Source organism: Pan paniscus, chromosome 21 (genome assembly GCF_029289425.2).
Source record: "Pan paniscus chromosome 21, NHGRI_mPanPan1-v2.0_pri, whole genome shotgun sequence".
Lineage (NCBI taxonomy): Eukaryota > Metazoa > Chordata > Mammalia > Primates > Hominidae > Pan > Pan paniscus.
This window is the reverse complement of record NC_073270.2, coordinates 39,984,338-40,006,716: the sequence shown is the minus strand read 5'-3', so window position 1 is coordinate 40,006,716 and position 22,379 is coordinate 39,984,338. Positions and strand designations below refer to the sequence as shown.

General features: G+C 47.0%; 2 protein-coding genes across 4 annotated transcripts in view; one reads left to right on the top strand and one right to left on the bottom strand.

Annotated features, from left to right (window-relative positions):
* AHCY (adenosylhomocysteinase) overlaps nt 1–22,379 on the top strand; it is a 50,111-nt gene that overhangs the window by 24,539 nt on the left and 3,193 nt on the right. The window contains exon 11 of one of the 3 annotated variants that reach the window (XM_055104973.1): nt 19,157–19,226. The exons of 1 other annotated variant lie outside the window; for it this stretch is intronic. The gene's annotated coding sequence lies outside the window, so the exon portion shown is untranslated. Of the gene's footprint in view, nt 1–691; nt 5,967–19,156; nt 19,227–22,379 lie in introns of those variants that run through there. One more of the 3 variants, XM_063600878.1, reaches the window with a different exon arrangement.
* Nucleotides 8,922–19,148, bottom strand: ASIP (agouti signaling protein). The gene is made up of 3 exons (XM_008957196.3): nt 18,370–19,148; nt 16,005–16,066; nt 8,922–9,919 (listed from the first exon to the last, which is right to left on the bottom strand). Exons 1-3 carry the CDS (start codon nt 18,527–18,529, stop codon nt 9,743–9,745), a joined length of 399 nt encoding a protein of 132 aa, XP_008955444.1. The 5' UTR covers nt 18,530–19,148; the 3' UTR covers nt 8,922–9,742.

Below are 22,379 nucleotides of genomic sequence, written 5' to 3'. Positions count from 1 at the left end.
CTGGGATTACAGGCATGAGCCACCATGCCTGGCCTTAGTGCACTAAGTGGGGACTCACATTAAGTTCTAAAGATATGATGTATCTTTACATCATATGTAAAAAGGTATGGTCTTATTTATTCCTCATAGAGACTTGAATTCCCGTGTCTGAGGCTCTGAGAGGAGCCATAAGCATGAGCTGACTTTTGTATGTGGTAGGACTTAGACCAAAATCCAAGCCCCTTCCACACCAGCAAGGTCAGGTTTAGGAAGGGAGCCTGGATTCAGATTTCCCAACATTAGATCAGGAACTCTGGAACTGTAAACCAGAGGGCTACCCAGAGCCCTGCCTCAGTTCTTCTACTGGGGTGGCTGCTGGGACGATGACTTCACAGTAGAAAAAAGGAGAGGCTGCTGTTCTTCTAAGCCAGAGAGGTTGAACGCCTTCTGCTGCACAGCCGCTGCCTGTGTGTGCGCATGCTCCCTTCCCTCTAGCGTGTCTCCTCCCGGATGTGGGAAATGCTGTCAGAATGCTTCCTCCTGCCAGATCCCATGTAGCCCCCCACCTCCCTTCTTCCAGGAGTTCTGGTTTCTGTTATGCCAGCCTCTTCCTTTCCTGTTCGGAGGTGTCCTGTCAGTTCCCAGAACCTTTTGTTTCAGAAAACACAGCCCCTCTTTTCACATCTGGTCTCAGACTTACCTCTGATTTCAGGTCTGCTAATCTGTCACATGTGTGACACTGACCGGGTACCCACAATGAAAGATGATGTGTCTCCTGCTCCACCCCCAATACCCCAATACTCCACTCCTGATATCCGGGCTGCCCCCATCAAAGCTTCACGGAGAAAGAAGGAATTGGTCAAGGGTCCTGCAGTATCCAGGCCTAGCCCTGGTTGGGTTTTTTCCAGGAAAGAGATGAGAAGATGAGGCCTGTGGTTGGTGGAAAGTGGCTGTTTATGGAGCAGTGGACTGAACTTTGGAAAGAGGAGCCCTGGGTCTGCTGCTGACTCACTGTGTTCCCCGCAGGGACAGAAATACCTACTTCAGATGGCTGTCTTGACGCTCGAATGATAGAACATTAGTGAGGAGTTTTTATGCTGAGTTTTTTTTTTTTTGTTTTTTGTTTTTTTTTTTTTTTTGAGACGGAGTCTTGCTCTGTCGCCCAGGCTGGAGTGCAGTGGCGCGATCTTGGCTCACTGCAAGCTCCGCCTCCCAGGTTCACGCCATTCTCCTGCCTCAGCCTCCCGAGTAGCTGAGACTACAGGCGCCCGCCACCGTGTCCGGCTAATTTTTTATATTTTTAGTAGAGATGGGGTTTCACCGTGGTCTCGATCTCCTGACCTCGTGATCTGCCTGCTTTGGCCTCCCAAAGTGCTGGGATTACAGGCATGAGCCACTGTGCCCGGCCTTTATGCTGAGTTTTAAGGGCTGTATGAGACACCAGGTGGTGGGAGGGAGCTGTTTTGAGAGCAGGGAATTTAGGATACTTAGGAAATTAGAAAATTAGAGAAGTCATAGGATCTTGGAACTAAGGGAGAACCTTAGAGTCCTGTGGAGCAGAACCCAGCATTTGTATGTGGAGAAACGGAGGCCCAGAGAAGTTGTGACTTATCCGGGTCACTCTGCAGGTCTGGGTGTCCCACCCGAGTCCATGTCAGGGCTCTTTCTGCACACCAAGCCCCATGCCCACCTCTGTGTGACTGGCTGTGGTGGGAGGGGCCTCCTAGGCTAGAGGTGCTGGGATCCCTTTTCAGTCCAGAAATAATGAGCTTAGAGTGTCTGGAAGTAGCATGGACTAAAACCCAGGAAGGATCCACGGGGACTGTTGATGCCAGTGAGGACTCCAGGAAGCCGGATCACGGGGACTGTTGATGCCAGTGAGGACTCCAGGAAGCCGCTGTTGGGACAGCCCTGCTTTGGGAGTCTGAGGTTCCAGGAAACCCCAGGAATCCAGATTCTCATCCCTGAGACCTACTCAGGACTAGCCCAGGGGACCGAGCTAGGAAACCTGCTTGAGGTGGTAGAGGCAGCCAGGGGTGTGCAGTGGTCCGGGCGGGCTTCGATCAGTTCCAGGTTGGTTGCTTCTCCAAACTGGCTCCAAGACAGGCATGTGGCTCAAGTTGGTCTGGACTCAATCCTGGGACTTTAGGACTTTTGCTAGAAATCTGGTGTGGTGCAGGAGCGACTCCAGGATTCACTCTGTGGGCTGCTTGGACTCAGACTCCCCCAGGACTAGAGGCTGCTTCTCCCTGGTGGGAGGAGTTACAACCTTGCAAGGGTTCTAAAGACCCCCGGGTGCTGGGTGGTGGGCTTTTCCTGACAACTTCCATAAGTTATTGGAACCTAAATTCACACTGCTTAGCATCGTAATAGTCTGATCAACCCTGCTCAGTGTTCTCATACTTGCCCTATTACCAGGGAGAGAAATAGAGAGGTGGGTGCCTCCCTAGAGTATCCACCCACACTGTGTCCTGAATGCCCCTCCTCAACCTGTCTCTCGTGGGGACCTGCACCTGCTTTTCCTACTAACTGCTGGCTTGTATTTATTCCCCTAAAGCCTGTTCCGTAACCCAGTGTGGTTCTTAGACTTGAGCAAACCTCAGAAACACCTGGAGGGCTTATCCCCAGTCCTGATTCTGTAGGTCTGGGGTGAGGCCTTATAGTGTGCATTTTAACAACTTCCCCAGTGTTTCCCAATGCTGCTGGTGCACACCAAGTGTAGAATTTGCCTCTGTGCCTGTTGCACAGTAGGTGGAGGTGGCAACTGTAAAAGAGACCCAGCTATCCTAAAAACAGAAAAGGTACTGTCTTCAGTGGGGCTGCCAGGATTGGAAGGAATGTGAGCCTGTAGCTGCTCCTTTGCCCCCACGAAGGCCAGCTTGCCTTAGGATGAAGCCAACACAGACCGGGTGCAGCAGCTCACACCTGTAATCCCAGCACTTTGGGAGGCCAAGGCGGGCAGATCACCTGAGGTCAGGAGTTTGAGACCAGCCTGGCCAACATAATGAAACCCTAGCTCTACTAAAAAAAAATAGAATAAAAAAAAAATTAGCCGGGCATGGTGATGCACGCCTGTAATCCCAGCTACTCAGGAGGCTGAGACAGGAAAATCACTTGAACTGGGAGGTGGCAGTTAGAGTGAGTTGAGATCACACACTGCACTCCAGTCTGGGGGACAGAGCAAAGCCTCATCTCAAAAAAAAAAGGTATAAAGCCAACACAATTGAGAGAGAGTGACACATTCCAGAGAATATTTGAGTAGCTGAATCTGGACATGTTTTACACTAACTGGATCTAGCCCCTTTTTAGTGAAATGAACCCCCCAGAAAGTTACCTTCTTTCCCTAAACCCATCTCAATAGGTTGCTGTCTGACAATTCTGAGTCTCGCTGTAGTGGAGAAGACATTGAAGACACCAGGTTATAGAAAAACAACAGAGAAAAGAAGATAGAGGGCTGGGTGTGGTGACTCATGCCTGTAATCCCAGCACTTTGGGAGGCCGAGGCAGGCAGATCACCTGAGGTCAGGAGTTCGAGACCAGCCTGGCCAACGTGGTGAAACCCCGTCTCTACTAAAAATACAAAATTAGCCTGGCATGGTGGAGCACACCTGTAATCCCAGCTACTTGGGAGGGTAAGGTAGGAGAATCGCTTGAACCCGTGAGGCGGAGGTTGCAGTGAGCGGAGATCAAGCCACTGCACTCCAGCCTGGGTGACAGAGCGAGACTCCATCTCAAAAAAAAAAAGAAAAAGAAAATAGAGAACTTGGGCCAGGTCCCCTCCCAGCTGCACCACGAAGGGACTGGATTCGCCCCCAAGACTGCCTTGTCCAATCCCTTCACGGTGCAGCTGGGAGGGAATTTTGCCCAAGGTCATACAGCAGTGAGGGGCAGTGCTGGAACAGGAATTTGTACCACCTGACTCTTTTAAAGAGACAAAGTCTCATTTTGTCATCCAGGCTGGAGTATAGTCACATTCATGGCTCACTGCAGCCTTGAACTCCCGAGCTCAAGCGATCCTCCTGCCTCAGCCTCCCAAATAGCTCAGACTACAGGCGCGTGCCACCACACCTGGCTAATTTAATTAAAAATTTTTTTTTTGTAGAGATGGGGGCTCGCCATGTTGCCCAGGCTGGTCTCAAACTCCTGGGCTTAAGCAATCCTCCTGCCTCGGCCTCCCAAAGTGCTGGAATTACAGGAGTGAGCCACCATACCCCAGCCCCTCTTGATTCTTTATCAATGCCCTATCCTGTACCTCTCATGGCCTCTTGAGTAAGTACTGACCCAAGAAAAGAAGATGCAGCTGCTTCTCTCCAGAAGCTCCACTAGTGAGACTACTCCCTGGGGTGGTGTTGACAAGGTCTCAGAGAGCTGGGGAGTCACATGGGGAGTCTGTTGGGTACACCTCTTGGGCCGAGTCTCTTGCAAGGTGTTGGCTCTACGCAGGCAGAGTCCCCTCTGCCTGGTTTTCAGTGGCCTGGTGTTTAAGGGCCTAGGCTCTGGAATGACATGGGCTGGATCTGAATCCCCATGCTGAGGTGTGAGGTCTATCTAGACACATTGCTTAACATCTTTGAGCCCCAGTTCTCTTATTTACAGTGATACTTAGGTCAAGACGTTAATTTGATAGTCTTGGTGTCATGCCTGGCATGAAGTAGCTGGTCAATAAATAATCACTGTTAGTATGGCACTATGATAACTGCAGACCACACAGGCCTCGAGCAGTGAGCAGCAGCCCAATATTTACTATTGCTCTGGTAGTCTATACAGCCATAGAGTCCACGAATTCTAAAGAGGAGCTCTGGAAAGTGTGAAAGCCTCTGGACTCCAACGAAGCTATTTGCTGGGCTCCCCAGGCAACAAGAAGGCATAATAATTGTCAACATCATCATTCTCACCATTAGAAAGTGCCACCTCCCAGACTCTACAACTCGTATATCCAGCTGGGAGAGCTTCTATTTCTCTGCAGGCAATCAATTAATAGAAACCTCCTTTCTGTAATGAACATGAAAGCATTTGACAGTTTTAAAGGATTTTACCAATTAAACAAAAGTCATTCCTTTTCCTCCTTCCTGAACCCAATACCCCCTCCCAACATACACACCTTCTACTCTTGGTACATGGAAGAAGAAAGGGTAACTCGTCTACTCTAGACTCATCTTAAATTGACTACAGATGGTTTGGCTAATTCAGTTCAAATTAAATTCTTTTCTTGCCTATCCTGTCCTCTTCGCAAATGGGAATTGGCCCTTGGAGTTAAATTTCTTTCTAAAGTTCCTACTGTATGACTGGGGTAATTTCTCAACAATGGCTGGTGATGTTAGATCTGTGGTTGCTCAGAAAGATGGAGGGGCTGGCTGCAGCGGCTCACGCCTGTTATCCCAGCACTCTGGGAAGCCGAGGTGGGTGGATCATTTGATCACCGTTCTGGGATTACAGGCTATGAGCCACCACACCCAGCCTGAACAAGTCACTTTTGATGCTACCATTTCCACGTTTACAAAGTGAGAAGTAAATCAGTCAGAGTATATTAGTTGCAAACAACAGAAACAACTCTAGCTAGCCTGAGAGAAAAAAAAGGTAGAGGGTTAGTCTCCTGGAGAGATTTGGGGACCTCAAAGGAAAGATTATACAATGTGCCTCCAAAAAAAAAAAAGGGTCACCACAAGGGCAAATGCATGATTTAATGGAGTTGGGACTTTCAGCCCCATCCCCCAACCTCTGGGGAGGAGAGAGGGACTGAAGGTCAAGTTGATCACCAATGGCCAATGGTTTAATCAATCATGCCTACGTAATGAAGCCTCCATAAAAACCCAAGAGGACAGGCTTCAGAGAACTTCCTGATAGCCAGACATGCTGGGGTTCCTAGAAGGTGGCAGGCCCAGGGAGGACGCAGAAGCTCTGCACCCCTTCCCATACCTCACCCTATGCATCTCTTCATCTGCAGCCTTTGTAATAGCCTTTATAATAAACTGGTGTGTTTCCCTGAATTCTTTTTGGTTTTTTAATTTTTGAGACACAGCCTGGAATGCAGTGGTGTGATCATGAATCACTGCAGCCTCGACCTCCTGGGCTCAAGCGATCCTCCTGCCTCAGCCTCTTGAGTAGCTGGGACTAGAGGCTTGTGCCACCATGCCTGGCTAATTTTATTATTTATAGAGATGGGGTCTCACTCTGTTGACCAAGCTGGTCTTGAACTCCTGGGCTTAAACGATCCTCCCACCTCGGCTTCCCAAAGTGCTGGGATTACAGGTATGAGCTACTGCACCTGGCCTTGCTTCCCTGTGTTCTGTGAGCCTCTCCAACAAATTAATTGAGCCCAAAGAGGGTTGTGGAAACCCCAACTTAAAGCCAGTTGTCAAAAGTTCTAGAGGCTCCACTTTTGACTGGTGTCTGAAGTGAGGGCAGTCTTGGGGACTGAGCCCTCAGACTGTGGGATCTGATGCCATCTCCAAGTAGATAGTGTTGGAATTGAATTGGAGGACACCTAGCTGGTGTCCACTGCAGAACTGATTGTTTGCCTGCTGGTGGGGGGAAATCCCCTCTCATTTTGGGGTCACACAAGTCTGTTGTGTGTTGATGACTGTTGTGGTGGTGTGAAAGCAGAGGGAAACATGGTTTGAGAATTTTTTCCTGAACAATGGGACTGTCAGTCAAGGTGGACCACCCTTTCTTGGCCCCACATCAGGTGAATCAGCCTCTCCTGGGAATTACTTTGAATGGTCCAGTGCAAGGACTGAAGAGGTTGGAGCTGACATTCCTGTGGCTTTGCTTGGAAGACATTGTCCACTTGGCTCCTCTAGCACCCCTCAGGGGCTTTTTTTTTTTTTTTTTTTTTGGAGGCACGTTGTATAATCTTTCCTTTGAGGTCCCCAAATCTCTCCAGGAGACTAACCCTCTACCTTTTTTTTCTCTTAGGCTAGCTAGAGTTCTTACTGTTGTTTGCACCTAAAATACTCTGACTGATTTACTTCTCACTTTGTAAACGTGGAAATGGTAGCATCAAAAGTGACTTGTTCAGGCTGGGTGTGGTGGCTCATAGCCTGTAATCCCAGAACTTTGGGAGGCTGAGGTGGGCAGATAGTTTGAGGTCAGGATTTTGAGACCAGCCTGGCCAACATGGTGAAACCCTGTCTCTACTAAAAATACAAAAATTAGCTGGTGTGTTGGCGCATGCCTGTAATCCGAGCTACTCGGGAGGCTGAGGCAGGAGAATCACTCGAACCTGGGAGGCAGAGGCTGTGGTGAACCCATATTGCGCCACTACACTACAGCCTGGGTGACAGAGCAAGATTCCGTCTCAAAAAAAAAAAAAAAAAAAAAGGCTTGTTCAAGGCCACACTATGAGAACTTTGGGCACAAGTTTAAGGCTATGCCCTTCAGGAAGAAATGATCCTGAATCAATCAGTGGCCACAAAGGTAGGGCAAATCTTCCTAGGTCAAGTTCACCCTATGTGTGTGAGACAGAAATAGAATGAATAATGGTGTTGGAGACGGCGGTCCCAGATTCTCACAACAATCAAACCATAACTCTGAGTCACAAATGTGAGTTTCAGTTCTGGTCATTAGACCAGCAGAGTTTTGAGAGGCCCAGGACCATGCTCTTAGCACTTTAGGCTTGAGGAGGAATTCTGAAAAGGAGAAGGAGGTGGGGCGTGGTGGCTCATACCTGTAATCCCAGCACTTTGGGAGGCTGAGGTGGGTGGTTCACTTGAAGCCAGGAGTTTGAGACCAGCCTGGCCATCATGGCGAAACCCTGTCTCTACTAAAAATACAAAAATTAGCTACTTGGGAGGCTGAGGTTGGGGGATAGCTTGAGCCTGGGAGTTGGAGGCTCCAGTGAGGCAAGATTGCACCACTGCACTCCCACCTGAGTGACAGAGTGAGACTCTTTCTCAAAACAAACAAACAAACAAAAGCAAGAACTGGCTGGGCCCAGTGGCTCATGTCTGTAATCTCAGCACTTTGGGAGGTTGAGGCAGGAGGATTGCTTGAGGCCAGGAGTTTGAGACCAGCTTGAGCAACATAGCAAGACCCCATCTCTAAAGAAAAACCAAAACTGATAGTCTGAGGGAATAGACCACATATGCTAACAACGGTTCTAACCTCTAACAAGAGACAATGGCCATGGGTCACTGGCCCATAAGCTCTGTAAGGAGAGGATCCATATTGGACTTCTTCACCACTATGTCCACAGCACCTGGCACACACTAGGTGCTCAATACACATTTGCTGAATGAATGAATGAATGGGTTGGTCTTCCACGTGGTTGTCTGGACCCAGCAGCCAAGTGGCTTTGTTACTAATCGACTGAGTCTTTAGCTTTGCATCCTGGCCTCACCCCTGGGGGCCAAATGGTGCCTGCTTGGTGAACAGTGTCTGGAAAACACGAGGAGTGACTGCGGTATCTTCCCAATATGACATTTACTCAGCAGCAACTGTGGTACGAGGAGTGACTGCGGTATCTTCCCAATATGACATTTACTCAGCAGCAACTGTGGTACAAGGAACAAAAGGTTCTTGCCCTGTAGGACTGCAACCTAAATAACAGAAAACAAAACAAGCATCTGGCAGCTTTCCTGTGTGGGGGTGTGTGTGTTTGTTTCTTGTGTTAAGGAACAGAGAGGGAACAGGACACTACCTTGGATTTATAACAAGAACAGGAATGATTATTTCCTTTTTTTTTTTTTTTAACCAGAGTTTCACTCTGTGGCCAAGTCTGGAGTGCAGTGGTGTGATCATAGCTCACTGCAGCCTCCAACTCCAGGGCTCAAGTGATTCTCCTGACTTAGCTGCCTGAGTAGCTGGGACTACCGGTGCACGCCACCACACCCGGCTAATTTTTAAAATTTTTTGTACAGACCGGTGGGGTGGCGGGGAGTCTCTCACTATGTAGCCCAGGCTGGTCTTGAACTTCTGGCCTCAAGTGATCGTCCAGCCTCGGATTTCTTTCTTTTTTCTTGTTTTTTTTTTTTTTTTTTTTTTTTTTTAGACAGCGTTTCGCTCTTGTTGCCCAGACTGGAGTGCAACGGCGTGATCTCAGCTCACTGCAACCTCCGCCTCCCGGGTTCAAGCGATTCTCCTGCCTCAGCCTCCCAAGTAGCTGAGATTTACCGCATGCGCCACCACACCCAAATAATTTTATATTTTTTGTAGAGACGGGGTTTCTCCATATTGGTCAGGATGGTCTCGATCTCCAGACCTCAGGAGATCCGCCCGCCTCGGCCTCCCAAAGTGCTGGGATTACAGGCGTGAGCCACCGCGCCTGGCCTCTTTCTTTCTTTCCGTTTTTTTTTCCCCCTGGGGAGAGGGGAGCACCTAGGAGGAAATGTGTGAGACTGAAAGGCTGTTCCTTTCTTCCTGGCTGGTCTGAATTTCCTGGTTTTGGAGGCAGCCTCGGGTGTTCCCAGGTTTAAAGGCAGGGGATAGCCTCGTTCCTAACCCCCAGGTCGGCAGCAGCGGTGACTGGGAGTGCAGCTGTGAGGCTGGGACGCCCGGGTTTCCTGAGCCCCGGGAGAGCAGCGCGGGACTCCGTGGCGAAGGGACCGAGAACTTTCGGGACCTTTACAGAAACAGCCGCACACCTTCGAGCAGCGTATATATATTGTATTTCGATTTTAGCCCAAGCCAGGTCTCCCTGAAGTCCCATCTCCTGGAACCTCCGCCCGCCTGCAGCCCTGGGAAGCCGCCCTGTTAGGGATCACCCGCCCGAGAAGCGCCCCGCGTCCCCGAAGCCCTGCCCGCTCGCGGCCGGGAGTGGGGGCGCTCAGCAGTTGAGGCTGAGCACGCGGCAGGAGCAGGCGCTGCGGAAGAAGCGGCACTGGCAGGAGGCGCACGGGTCGCAGCAGGCGGGTGCCGGCGGCTTGCAGCTGTTGCGGGTGGCCACGCAGGGCGCAGATAGGGGGGTCCGGGGCCGCGCCACTTTCTTCATCGAAGCCTCCTTCTGCGTGGGAAACGCCGGGGCTTTATGAGCCGGCCACGCCCACCCCTCCGGTCCTCACCTCTGCCTGGGAGCTCCTCGGGCTAGGGAGATCCCGGACCAGAGGTTTCCCCGCTGGCTTGCCCACCGCCCACCGCCCGCTCCCCCAGTCAGATTCCCTCACCTCCATCCCCATCCAGACTTACCTGGCTCTTGCCTGGCCCTGGTCGTCTTCTCCCTAGTTTGTGTTTTTTTTTGTTTGTTTGTTTTTTGTTTTTTTTTTTAGACAGGGTTTCACTCTGTCAGCCAGGCTGGACTGCAGTGGCGCGATCTCGGCTCACTGCAATCTCGATCTCGGGCTCAGGCGATTCTGCCACTTCAGCCTCCCAAGTAGCTGGGACCACATGTGCGCACCACCACGCTTGGCTAAATTTATTTTTATTTTATTTTCTATTTTTTTATAGACGGGGTCTCACTTATTGTCCAGGTTGGTCTCAAACTCTTGAGCTAAAGTGATCTGCCTGCCTCGGCCTCCCAAAGTGCTGGGTTTACATTACAGGCGTGAGCCACCACGCCCGGCCTAAGTGGTTTCTCTTTGAACTTAAAATGAAACATGAACTTTCTTTTGGCCTTTGAGATTTGGCCTTTGCTTGCCTCTCCGACCCCTGTTAACTTGGCTGCCCCGCTGTGCACGGAACGCAGCAGGTGAGTTCCTGCTGCAGGAACCCAGCAGGAGCTGTCTTGGACACTGCTGCCACAGCTTGCTGCTGCTTTTCCTGGGAAGGAAATAGCCACTGGTTTTTGTACCTTCGATACAGGTAGCCACTGGTCATCTGTGGCTACTGAGTACGTGAAATGTGTCTAGTGCAACCTAGAAACTGAATTTTCAAATTTAATTTTAATTAATTTAAATTTAAAATGTAAAACTGAAGCAATATAAAAATATTCTTCCTCTTAAACACAACTTTTTAGTTAGAACTACATTTTATGCTTGTCAAAACTGAGCATTGGAATGAGATGTGCTGTAAACTATGCACCAGATTTCAAAGATTTAGCACAACAAAAATAATAAATTATTTCAATAACTTTTTAAATTAATCACATATTGAAATGTTAACATTTTGAATACACTAGGTTAAATAAAATATTACAATTAATTGCACCTTTTTTTTAAAAAATATGGTTATCAACTGGGTGTGGTGGCTCATGCCTGTAATCCCAGCACTTTGGGAGGCCTAGGCAGGCGGATCACCTGAGGTCGGGAGTTTGAGACCAGCCCGACCGACATGGAGAAACCCGTCTCTACTAAAAATACAAAAATTAGCCCAGCATGGTGGCACATCTGTAATCCCAGCTACTCCCGGGAGGCTGAGGCAGGAGAATTGTTTGAACCGGGGAGGTGGAGGTTGCTGTGAGTAGAGATTGCGCCATTGCACTCCAGCCTGGGCAACAAGAGCACAACTCTGTCTCAAAAAAAAAAAAAAAAAAAAAAAAAAAAAGTGGCCATAAGCAAATTTAAAACTATGTAGCTCACATCACAGTTCTTTTTTTTTTTTTTTTTTTTTTTTGAGAGCCAGTTTCACTCTTGTCGCCCTCCCAAAGTGCTGAGATTACAGATGTGAGCCACCGCGCCTGGCCTCACATTGTATTTCTATTGGACGCTGCTGCTCTAGGTTACTGAGTTTTTCACTCTATTTAAATGCTACTTCCTTACAGAGGCCTTCCCAGACCACTCTTCCCTTCAGTCTCATTACCGTGCTGTAATTTCTTTGCACTCTTTAACATCTGAATTTATTTACCTATTTATTGATTTACTTGCTGTTCACCTGTTTTCTCCACAAGAATGTAAACTCCATGAGACCAAGGATAAGATATATCTTTCTTATTCACTGCTATGTTCCCAGTGCTTAGCATATAAATATATATTTGTCAGTTATATGTTTTTATCTGTCACTTTACAACAAAATAGGCCTAGAAAAGAGCAGGGACTTTCAAGATCACACAGTGCCAGATCCTACCTCCTAATACCTAATCCAGTGCTCCTTGCTTTGGTTACAGTTGATATGATAAACTGAGGCACACTAAGACAGGAATAAGGTGTGCATTTCAGCAATGCCTCAGTCCAGTATTTCCCAAAGTGGGAACCTGTGTTAATGGTGGTATGATTTTAGGTGGTACGTGAATGTTAAATGATCCTGAATTATACAATAAAAAAGGATTCTTTTTTCAATCTTTTTCAACTTGAAAGGGTCAGTTTGGTGCTAACGTGTCGTTAGTGCCTTTCTAACACTGTCTAATCTGCCTTTTTTGTTTGTTTGTTTGTTTTTGAGATGGAGTCTTGCTGTGTCACCCAGGCTGGAGTGTAGTGGTGCCATCTCGGCTCACTGCAACCTTCATCTCCCGGGTTCCAGTGATTCTCCTGCCTCAGTCTCCCAGGTAGCTGGGATTACAGGCGTTCACCACCACGCCCAGCTAATTTTTGTATTTTTAGTAGAGACGGGGTTTCACCATGTTGGCCAGACTGGTCTCTAACTCTTAACCTCAGGTGATCTGCCTGCCTCAGCCTCCCGAAGTGCTGGGATTACAGTTATGAGCCACCGTGCCTGGCCTAATCTGCCTTTTATTTTTTGTTTTATTTTATATTATTTTTGAGACGGAGTCTCGCTCTGTCACCCAGGCTGGAGTGTAGTGGCACGGTCTCGGCTCGCTGTACTCTGCCTCCCGGGTTCACGCCATTCTCCTGCCTCAGCCTCCCAAGTAGCTGGGACTACAGGCGCCCGCCACCATGTCCGGCTAATTTTTGTATTTTTAGTAGAGACGGGGTTTCTCCGTGTTAGCCAGGATGGTCTTGATCTCCTGACCTTGTGGTCCACCCACCTCAGCCTCCCAAAGTGCTGGGATTATAGGCGTGAGCCACCGCGTCTGGCCATTATGCCTTTTAACACAGAGATTTAGGCCTCAAATTTAGAGCCTTTGGTAGGCAATACCATCCATTCACCCAGAATTCACTAACAATGTTTTAACTTCCCCCCCTCCGCTTTTGTTTTTTTTGAGACAGTCTTGCTCTGTCGCCCAGGCTAGGGTGCAGTGGTGTGATCTTGGCTCACTGCAACCTCTGCCTCCCAGGTTCAAGTGATTCTCCTGCCTCAGCCTCCTGAGTAGCTGGGATTACAGGCGTGCAGCACCATACCCAGCTAATTTTTGTATTTTTAGTAGAGATGGGGTTTCACCATGTTGGTCAGACTGGTCTTAAATTCCTGACCTGAGGTGATCCACCCTCCTTGGCCTCCCAAAGTGCTGGGATTACAGGTGTGAGCCACTGTGCCCGGCCAACTTTACTTATTTTTATAGTTACCTTCTATTTATGGTAAGTGATACTAGTTTTCTATCATAATTATATACAGTTGACCCTTGAACAATGCAGGGGTTAGGGGCACAAACTCTTTACACACAGTCAAAAATCCTTTTTTTCTTTGAGACAGGGTCTTATTCTGTTGCCCAGGCTGGAGTGCAGTGGTATGATCACAAGTCACTGTAGCCTCGATATCCCAGGCTCAAGCGATTCTCCTACCTCAGCCTCCTGAGTATCTGGGACTACAGGAGCACACCACCATACCCAGTTAATTTTTTAAATTTTTTGTAGAGATGAGGTTTCATCATGTTGCTCAGGCTGGTCTTGAATTCCTGGACTCAAGTGATCTGCCAACCTCAACCTCCCAAAGTGCTGGGATTATAGGTGTGAGCCACCGTGCCTGGCCCTCATATTATTTTTGACTCCTCAAAAACTTAACTACTAATAGCCTACTGTTGGCCAGAAGGAAGCCTTACTGATAACATAAACTGTGGATTAACATCTTTTTATGTTATATGTATTATATACTGTACTCTTATAATCAAGTAAACTGGCTGGGCATGGTGGCTAATGCAGGTAATCCCAGCAGTTTAGGAGACAGAAGCAGTGGATTGCCCGAACTCGGAGTTTGAGACCAGCCCGGGCAACACCGCAAAACCTCATCTCTACTAAAAATACAAAAATCTGCCAGGCATGGTGGTGCACACCCGTAGTCCTAGCTGCTTGTGGGGCTGAGGCAGGAGGATCACTTGAGCCTGGGAGGTTGAGGCTGCAATGAGCCGAGATGGTGCCACTGCACTCCAGCCTGAGTGACAGAGCGACACCCCATCTCTAAAAAAAAAAAAAAAAAAAAAAAAAAATCAAGTAAACTAGGGAAAATAAAATATTATTAAAATTATTGGATAAGTAGAGATCGATTATAAGAAAGAAAATATAAGGAAGTGAAAATACATTTACAGTACTGTACTGTATTTATTGATACCGTAAGTTTACTTCATCTGTTTACAAGATGTATTGTCTGTCTGAAATAGCAACCAAAGCTGCAGACCTCAACCTATAGTATCAATCAAGTAATTCAAGCAACTTTTTCTTGTAATGTCATGACTCTTCTTTGCTTCTTGGGAACACTTCCAGAATCACTAGTAGCACCTAGTATGGGTCCCTTGGTACTACTCAAGGTTTACAATATTGCATTAAACACATTGAAAAATACACGAGAACCTTGAGGGACCACATTTTACTGCAATATGTGATTTCCTGGTGAGACTCCTTGTGCAGAGATGATTAGCTCACAGATCGTTGTAAGCACGTACTCGCAACACCTGAGCACGCCGCAATGGCAACAGGAGTTATCTTCACAATTATGATGGTAGTACAGTATGTACTGCAGTTGTTTACACAGTTATGATTTAGTACTACATCTTTACATTTGGTTATTTTCTTTCTATTTTGAATGGTATGTACTGTCTGTGTGTACATATGTTTTGGGAAATTTTAATTTTTTATAATAGATTTATGTATATTGTATGGTAGCAAGTGATAAAATAGACTAGTATCTACATATATTTTATGCATTAATGACATACTTTTTTTTCATTTTTAAAATATTTCTAGGTAACAAGATTCACCTGTTTTTTCTAATTGTCAATCTTCAAAAATATTTTCCAATTTAAAAAGTCAGCTGGGCAAGGTGGCTCACCCCTGTAATCCCAGCACTTTGGTAGGCTGAGGCAGGTGGATCACCTGAGGTCAGGAGTTCGAGACCAGCCTGACAAACTTGGCGAAACCCCATCTCTAATAAAAATACAAAAACATTAGCTGGGCATGGTGGCATGTGCCTGTAATTCCAGCTACTCGGGAGGCTGAGGCATGAGAATCGCTTGAACTCGCCAGGTGAAGGTTGCAGTGAGCCAAGATCACGCCACTGAACTCTGGCCTGGGCAACGAGAGTGAAAACTCCATCTCAAAAAAAAAGAAAAAAAAAAAAAGACATAAAATAACCGATGTATAAGTGGACCCATGAGCTCAAACACATGTGTTCAAGAGTCAACTGCATTTTTTAAGTTTTAATTTTTTGTTGTTGTTGTTTTGAGACAGAGTTTCACTCTTGTCACCAGGCTGGAGTGCAATGGCTCAAGCTCACTGCAACCTCCACCTCCCGGGTACAAGCAATTCTCCTGCCTCAGCCTCCCAAGTAGCTGGGATTACAGGCGCCCACCACCACGCCTGGCTAATTTTTGTATTTTTAGTAGAGACAGGGTTTCACCATGTTGGCCAGGCTAGTCTCGAACTCCTGACCTCAGGTGATTCACCCACCTTGGCCTCCCAAAGTGCTAGGATTACAGGCGTGAGCCACCGCATCCGGCCTAAGTTTTAATTTTAAACAAATAATGTTAAATAAATAGGTGGAACTCAGATATGGCAAAGTTATAAATGTGGTTCTGAAATGACTGAGATTTGGGAAACACCACATTCATCCAAAAGTATGAGTGATGGTGAAATTTCAGGCAGGGGCTAACTAGTAGAGGAAGTTGCTTTTCGTAACCTATTTTGCTCAGTGGACTTCAGCTCCCTGGGCTTCTGTGGGTGTCTGGCTCAGAGCTCAAGCCAGGAAGTCTTTAGTTGCTTTCAGTTTCTTTTGTTAATATAGGCCTGAAAAATCTTTCATTTAGTTCCTAGCCAGAGCCTGGGGGTCCTCCTTCTTTAAGTCCAGTCTCACCCCAACAATGAGAACTCCCAGAACTTCCCTGCCCTTACCTTAGAAGATCTTTTCTTTTCAGCTTCTTTTCTGCCGATCTGTTTGGATTTCTTGTTCAGCGCTTCAAAGAGAGACAAAAGGAGCAAAGTCAGATGTTTCTGGGGACGTTGAGCTGCAGTGAAGTGAGAGGGGCAGAGGGGGCTTGGGAAGTCACAAGGTCAGGGAGAGGAGAAGAAGCGTGCTGGATGAGTCACACTGTAGGACTCAAGCCAGTAGGTTCTTGTTAGCCCGGCTGCTGATCTGGAGCCAGGCACTGATAGCAATGTGTCCTCTGAGGGAAGGCAAATGGGAAATCCAAGCAGGCACTGGGATCTGCCTGTGACGCTCTTGTGGGGCCTGGTCCCTCGACCTAGGTGAGCTTGGGCCACTCAGAGCCACCCCAGGTGCCCCTTCCTTCATCTCCATTGTGGCAGGCACAGGAACATTGTGATACCCAGAAAATGGACTCCTGTCTTTGTACGCAGATGCACCTGTGTTTCCTATTTTCCATTCCTGAGAGCTCTGGAGCCAGGAGGACCTGATTTGAATCCTGACTCTGCCAATATAATGACTATGTGGCTGTGGGTAACTTACTTATCCTCCATGAGACTCAGTTTTTTCATCTGCAAAAAAGGTTCCATAATATCTGCCTTGCAGTATTGTCTTGAGGATAAATGAAGTCTGTTTATAAAGTGAAAAGTCTGTTACACTGAAGATCAATAAATGTTGATGTTCCTCCACTTCCCTGTCTGATATGTGTAGAATATCCTCTTTTCTTTCTTTCTTCTTCTTCTTTTTTTTTCTTTTGAGACAGAGTCTCACTCTGTTGCCCAGGCTGGAATACAGTGGTGCGATCTCGGCTCACTGTGACTTCTGCCTCCTGGGTTCAAGTGATTTTCCTGTCTCAGCCTCCCAAGTAGCTGGGATTACAGGCATGTACCACCACACCTGGCTAATTTTTGTATTTTTAGTAGAGATGGGGTTTTGCCATGTTGGCCAGGCTGGTCTCGAACTCTTGACCTCAGGTGATCTGCCCACCTTGGCCTCCCAAAGTGCTGGGATTCGAGGTGTGAGCCACTGCGCCTGGCCGATTATTTATTTATTAAAAAATTTCTTTTTTGAGTCAGGGTCTGTCTGTCACCCAGGCTGGAGTGCAATGGTGTGATCATAGCTCACTGCAGCATCGACCTCCTGGGCTCAAGCAATCCTCCTGCCTCAGCCTCCCAAATAGCTGGAACCATAGGCATGCACCACCATTCCCGGCTAGTTTTTGTTTGTTTGTTTTTGAGACAGGATCTCACTCTGTCACCCAGGCTGGAGTGCAGTGGCACAATCATGGCTCATTGCAGGCTCAAACTCCTGGGCTCAAGTGATCCTCCTGCCTCAGCCTCCCAAGTAGCTAGGACTACAGGTGCATGCTACCATGCCTGGTTAATTTTTGTATTTTTAATAGGGACGGGGTTTCACCCTGTTGACCAGGCTGGTCTTGAACACCTGAGCTCAAGAGATCTGCCCGCCTCAGCCTACGAAAGTGCTGGGATTACAGGTGCATGCCACGTGCCTTGCTAGTTTTTAAATTTTTCTGTTGAGACGGGGTCTCCCTATGTCGCTCAGTCTGGTCTTGAACTCCTAGGCTCAAACAATCCTCATGCCTCCAGCTTCCCAAAGTGCTGGGATTACAGGTGTGAGTCACCTCACCCAGCCTCAAATATCCTCGTTTCCTAGCAAAAGCCGAGGTAGTAAGGGATATTAGTTTTGAGCTTAGGTTCTGGAGTTAAGTACCTGATTTTGAATTCTGGCTTTGCCAGTTAAAAACTGTGTGATCCGTGCTAGTTACTTAATTCTCCTAAGCCTCAAGTTCCTCAACTGTGAAATATGAATAAAGACCATACTCACCTCACAGTGCCTACCACACGGTATGTCTATGATTATTATCAGGTGAAGTCAAACCAGATCTCCAATGCCAGGCTCCAGTGCCCCTCATATTTTCCCCTGAGCCTTCATTCCCAACCCTGACATGACAGGACTGGTCCATCCCAGACTTGCATATGTTCTGGAGCATTTCCTGAAGTTTGTTACTGTTGATAGGAGTTCTGTGATTCATTAAGTTTCAGAAATGCTAAATTAAACAAAGTTCACCAAGTGTCTTAACTTCAGGCCTTTCAGAGCCTCTACCATATGCTAAGCTGCATATTAGACTGGTGGCATGCAGAGCTTTCCCAAACCAAATGAGTCAAGGGCCACCTTATTCTCCCAGGATTATTTCCTGGAACGAGCAAGAAGGAGCCGTGACCATGGCGGTGGATCCTGGTAGCACCCTGGGAAGCATGCTTGATCTCCTGCAGCCCCTCTCCTGGGCCAGAGCCCAGAGGCTAGGTGACTTACCCACAATAGAGACAGAAGGGAAATCCAGTAGGTTCACAGAGGAGTTGCTTCTCAGGCTCCTGTCATCTCGGAGCTTCTCCTCAGGTGGCAGGTGGCTGTTGGCAGTGAAGAAGCAGAGGAAGACCAGCAGGGTGGCCAGGAGTAGGCGGGTGACATCCATCCCAGGAGGCCTGAGTGGGACAGAGAAGGTGGTCAGGTGGGTGGGTCAGGGGTATGGTAAGAGGCCTTCCTGCTTTCTTTGTGCTTCTTTGGGCTGGTGTTTTGACCCTGTTAGGCAAGTGTCCTGGTGGAGCTGGAGGATTAGCAAGGCTTAGGATGGGGAAGGGGAATTGATGAGGGAAGAAGAGAGAAGAGAGATGGGAAGAGGAAGAGAGAAAGACAAGGAACAGAAGGAGATTGGAGCAAAGAGAAAAAGCAATGCATTGCACTGGTCTCTGCTGTCCAGAGGGTGGTGTGTTGGCTGCTTCTGTGTGTTTTTTTAATGTCTGTGGCCCCAGGAGACCCCAGGCCTGGGCAGAGTTGTTGAAAGGCCCCCAGTAGGGCCTCACAGTAGCAGAGATTTTATTAAGATGCACAGAATAAGGCTAATAAATTAAGTCTCAGTGAGAAAGATGAAGAGGTAAGTGGCTCCTTCAGACAAGCATATATGTTGGCTCATATCCTAGATTCCCAAACCCAGAGAGAACGAATGCAGGTATAGTTTGTGTCAGGAGGATGGACCTGTTGACATAGGCCCCCTGGATTTATGTATTTATTTATTTGCTAGCTGGATTTTTTTTTTTTTTAGATGGAGTCTCTCTCTTGTTGCCCAGGCTGGAGTGCAGTGGCACAATCTCGGCTCACTGCAACCTCCACCTCCCAGGTACAAGTGATTCTCCTGCCTCAGTCTCCTGCCTCAGTAGCTAGGGCTACAGGTGCCCATCACTATGCCAGGCTAATTTTTGTATTTTTTGTAGAGACAGGATTTTACCACATTGGCCAGACTAAGCATTTTATATTTTCTAACTCTTTTTATTTTTTCTGAGACAGAGTCTTGCTCTGTCAGCTAGGCTGGAGTGCAGTGGCACGATCTTGGCTCTCTGCAACCTCCTCTTCCCAGGTTCAAGAGATTCTCGTGCCTCAGCCTCCAGAGTAGCTGGGATTACAGGTGCCCACCACCACACCTGGCTAATTTTTGTATTTTTAGTAAAGACGGGATTTCACCATGTTGGCCAGGCTGGTCTCGAACTCTTGTCCTCAAGTGATCCGCCAGCCACTGCCACTGCACCTGGCCTATATTTTCTAACTCAAGCTCATATAGTTTTTTTCTGTTGTCATTGTTTGTTTTGAGACAGAGTCTCACTCTGTCACCCAGGCTGGAGTGCAGTGGCACAATCTTGGGCCACTGCAGTCTCAACCTCCCAGGCTCAAGCCATCCTCCCACCTCATCCTCCTGAGTAGCTGGCACTACAGGCATGTGCAAACACACCTGGCTAATTTAAAAAAAATTTTTTTTTTTGTAGAGATGAAGGCTCACTCTATTACCCAGGTTGGTCTTGAACTCCTGGGCTCAAGTGATCCTCCCACCTAAGCCTCCCAAAGTGAGCCACCACTCAGCCATATTTGTTCATTTGTGTGTATGTGTGTATATATATATATACACTATATATATAATACTATATATATAGTATTATATATCATATATTATATATACACACTATATATGTAATACTATATATATCATATATATAGTATATATATATAGAGTATATATATAGAGTATATATATAGAGTATATATATATATATACATATATATATATATATAGCATCCCCCTTCTAAGACATTAACTCCTCAATGAGAGGGGCTCTCCACCATCATTTCCAGCTTTATATTTTCTCACAGGAAGTAATAAATTCCAACCAAGCTTGGCTACTTCCTGGTCCCCATATGATGCTTGTCCTTGCCCACTGATCGCAGTGCTTAGCTTGCTATACAAACATTTATTTACTTATCATTTGTTAATGGTCATCAAAGCCCAAATGAGTGACTACAGTACTTATTTGCCCTTCTCACATTTCATATGGCATTTATCCAGTCTGGAGATAAGAATGGTTTTTACATTTTTAAATGATTCTATTAAAAAAAAAAAGAATATCCAACGGAGACCCTGTGTGTTCCACAAAGCATAAAATATTTACTATCTGGCCTTTTACAGAAAAAGTTTGCCAACTCCGTCTAGATTGTAAGAATCATGATGGATTGGAACAAGAACATCATGTTTGCTCCATCAATATCTATTAACCGATAGAGCACTTAACTATTTCTTTTCTTTCTTTCTCTCTTTTTTTTTTTTTAAGATGGAATCTCACTCTGTTGCCCAGGATGGAGTGCAGTGGTGTGATCTTGGCTTACTGCAACCTCTGCCTCCCAGATTCAAGCAATTCTCCTGCCTCAGCCTCCCGAGTAGCTGGGACTACAGGTGCTTGCCACCACGCCCAGCTAATTTTTGTATTTTTTGTAGAGACAAGGTTTCAACATGTTGGCCAAGCTGATCTCAAACTCCTGACCTCAAGTGATCTGCCCGCCTTGGCTTCCCAAAGTGCTGGGGTTACAGGTGTGAGCCACCGCACCCAGTCCAACTATTTCTTCAGGTAAAGATATTGATGACCTTTATTAAAAGGCTAATGTGCCAATAATATTTCTCATTAATTTATCAGACTTCAGATTTGTTTTAGTACAGGACTGGGTCCTAATGAGACAAGAGCTAGGACTGGTAAACTTGGATTGTGGAGGCAGAGGAAAAATTACATCATGAATAGTTATCATAATGTTTTGAAACTTATTATTATATCATGCTGTCTAGAATTCATAAAGATTCAATATAGTAACATTTGGAATAGAAATATGAAATATTTGTAAACTAGATAATATTTTAGTTACATAAAATTAAATATATATTTAAAATTTTTATTCTGTATCATTGATCTCTTCCAAAAGCAATATTGTTTTTAATTTTTAGCTTCTGATTGTTGCTAAAAAGACCATTTTTCAAATAACAGCATCTAGCTTTAATGGGCATTAATTAGGAAGGCAAATTAGAAATAAATTCAACCCGGCTGGGCCGGCTGCTCACGCCTATAATCCCAGCACTTTGGGAGGCTGAAGCGAATGGATCACCTGGGGTCAGGAGTTCGACCTGGCCAACATGGCGAAACCCCGTTTCTACTAAAAATACAAAAATTAACCAGGTGGTGGCCTCCTGAGTAGGTGCCTATAAATCCACCTACTCAGGAGGCTGAGGCAGGAGAATCGCCTGAACCCAGGGGGAGGAAGTTGCAGTGAGCTGAGATCGTATCACTTCACTCCAGCCTGGGTGAAAGAGGGAAACTGTCTCAAAAAACAAAAAAAAAAACAAAAAAAAAAAAAAAAAAAGAGAGAGAAAGAAAGAAAAAGAAAGAAAGAAATTTAACTTTAAAAAACAAGGAAAGTAGTAGCCACTACCTAAGTTAAGAAATAGAACCCCCTCTCCCTCTCCCTCTCCCTCTCCCTCTCCCCCTCCCCACGGTCTCCCTCTCCCTCTCTTTCCACGGTCTCCCTCTGATGCCGAGCCGAAGCTGGACGGTACTGCTGCCATCTCAGCTCACTGCAACCTCCCTGCCGGATTCTCCTGCCTCAGCCTGCCGAGTGCCTGCGATTGCAGGCGCGTGCCGCCACGCCTGACTGGTTTTCGTATTTTTTTGGTGGAGACGGGGTTTCGATGTGTCGGCCCGGCTGGTCTCCAGCTCCTAACCGCGAGTGATCTGCCAGCCTCGGCCTCCCGAGGTGCCGGGATTGCAGACGGAGTCTCGTTAACTCAGTGCTCAATGGCGCCCAGGCTGGAGTGCAGTGGCGTGATCTTCGCTCGATACAACCACCTCCCAGCCACCTGCCTTGGCCTCCCTAAGTGCCAAGATTGCAGCCTCTGCCCGGCCGCCACCCCATCTGAGAAGTGAGGAGCGTCTCCGCCTGACCGCCCATCGTCTGGGATG

Coding starts and splice junctions, on each gene's coding strand:
- ASIP (XM_008957196.3), bottom strand. CDS start 18,529: ATGGATGTCACCCGCCTACTCCTGGCCACCCTGCTGGTCTTCCTCTGC. Junction 16,067..18,369: donor CCCTTCTGTCTCTATTGTGG/GTAAGTCACCTA, acceptor CTCTCTTTGAAG/CGCTGAACAAGAAATCCAAA. Junction 9,920..16,004: donor AAAAGAAAAGATCTTCTAAG/GTAAGGGCAGGG, acceptor TTTCCCACGCAG/AAGGAGGCTTCGATGAAGAA.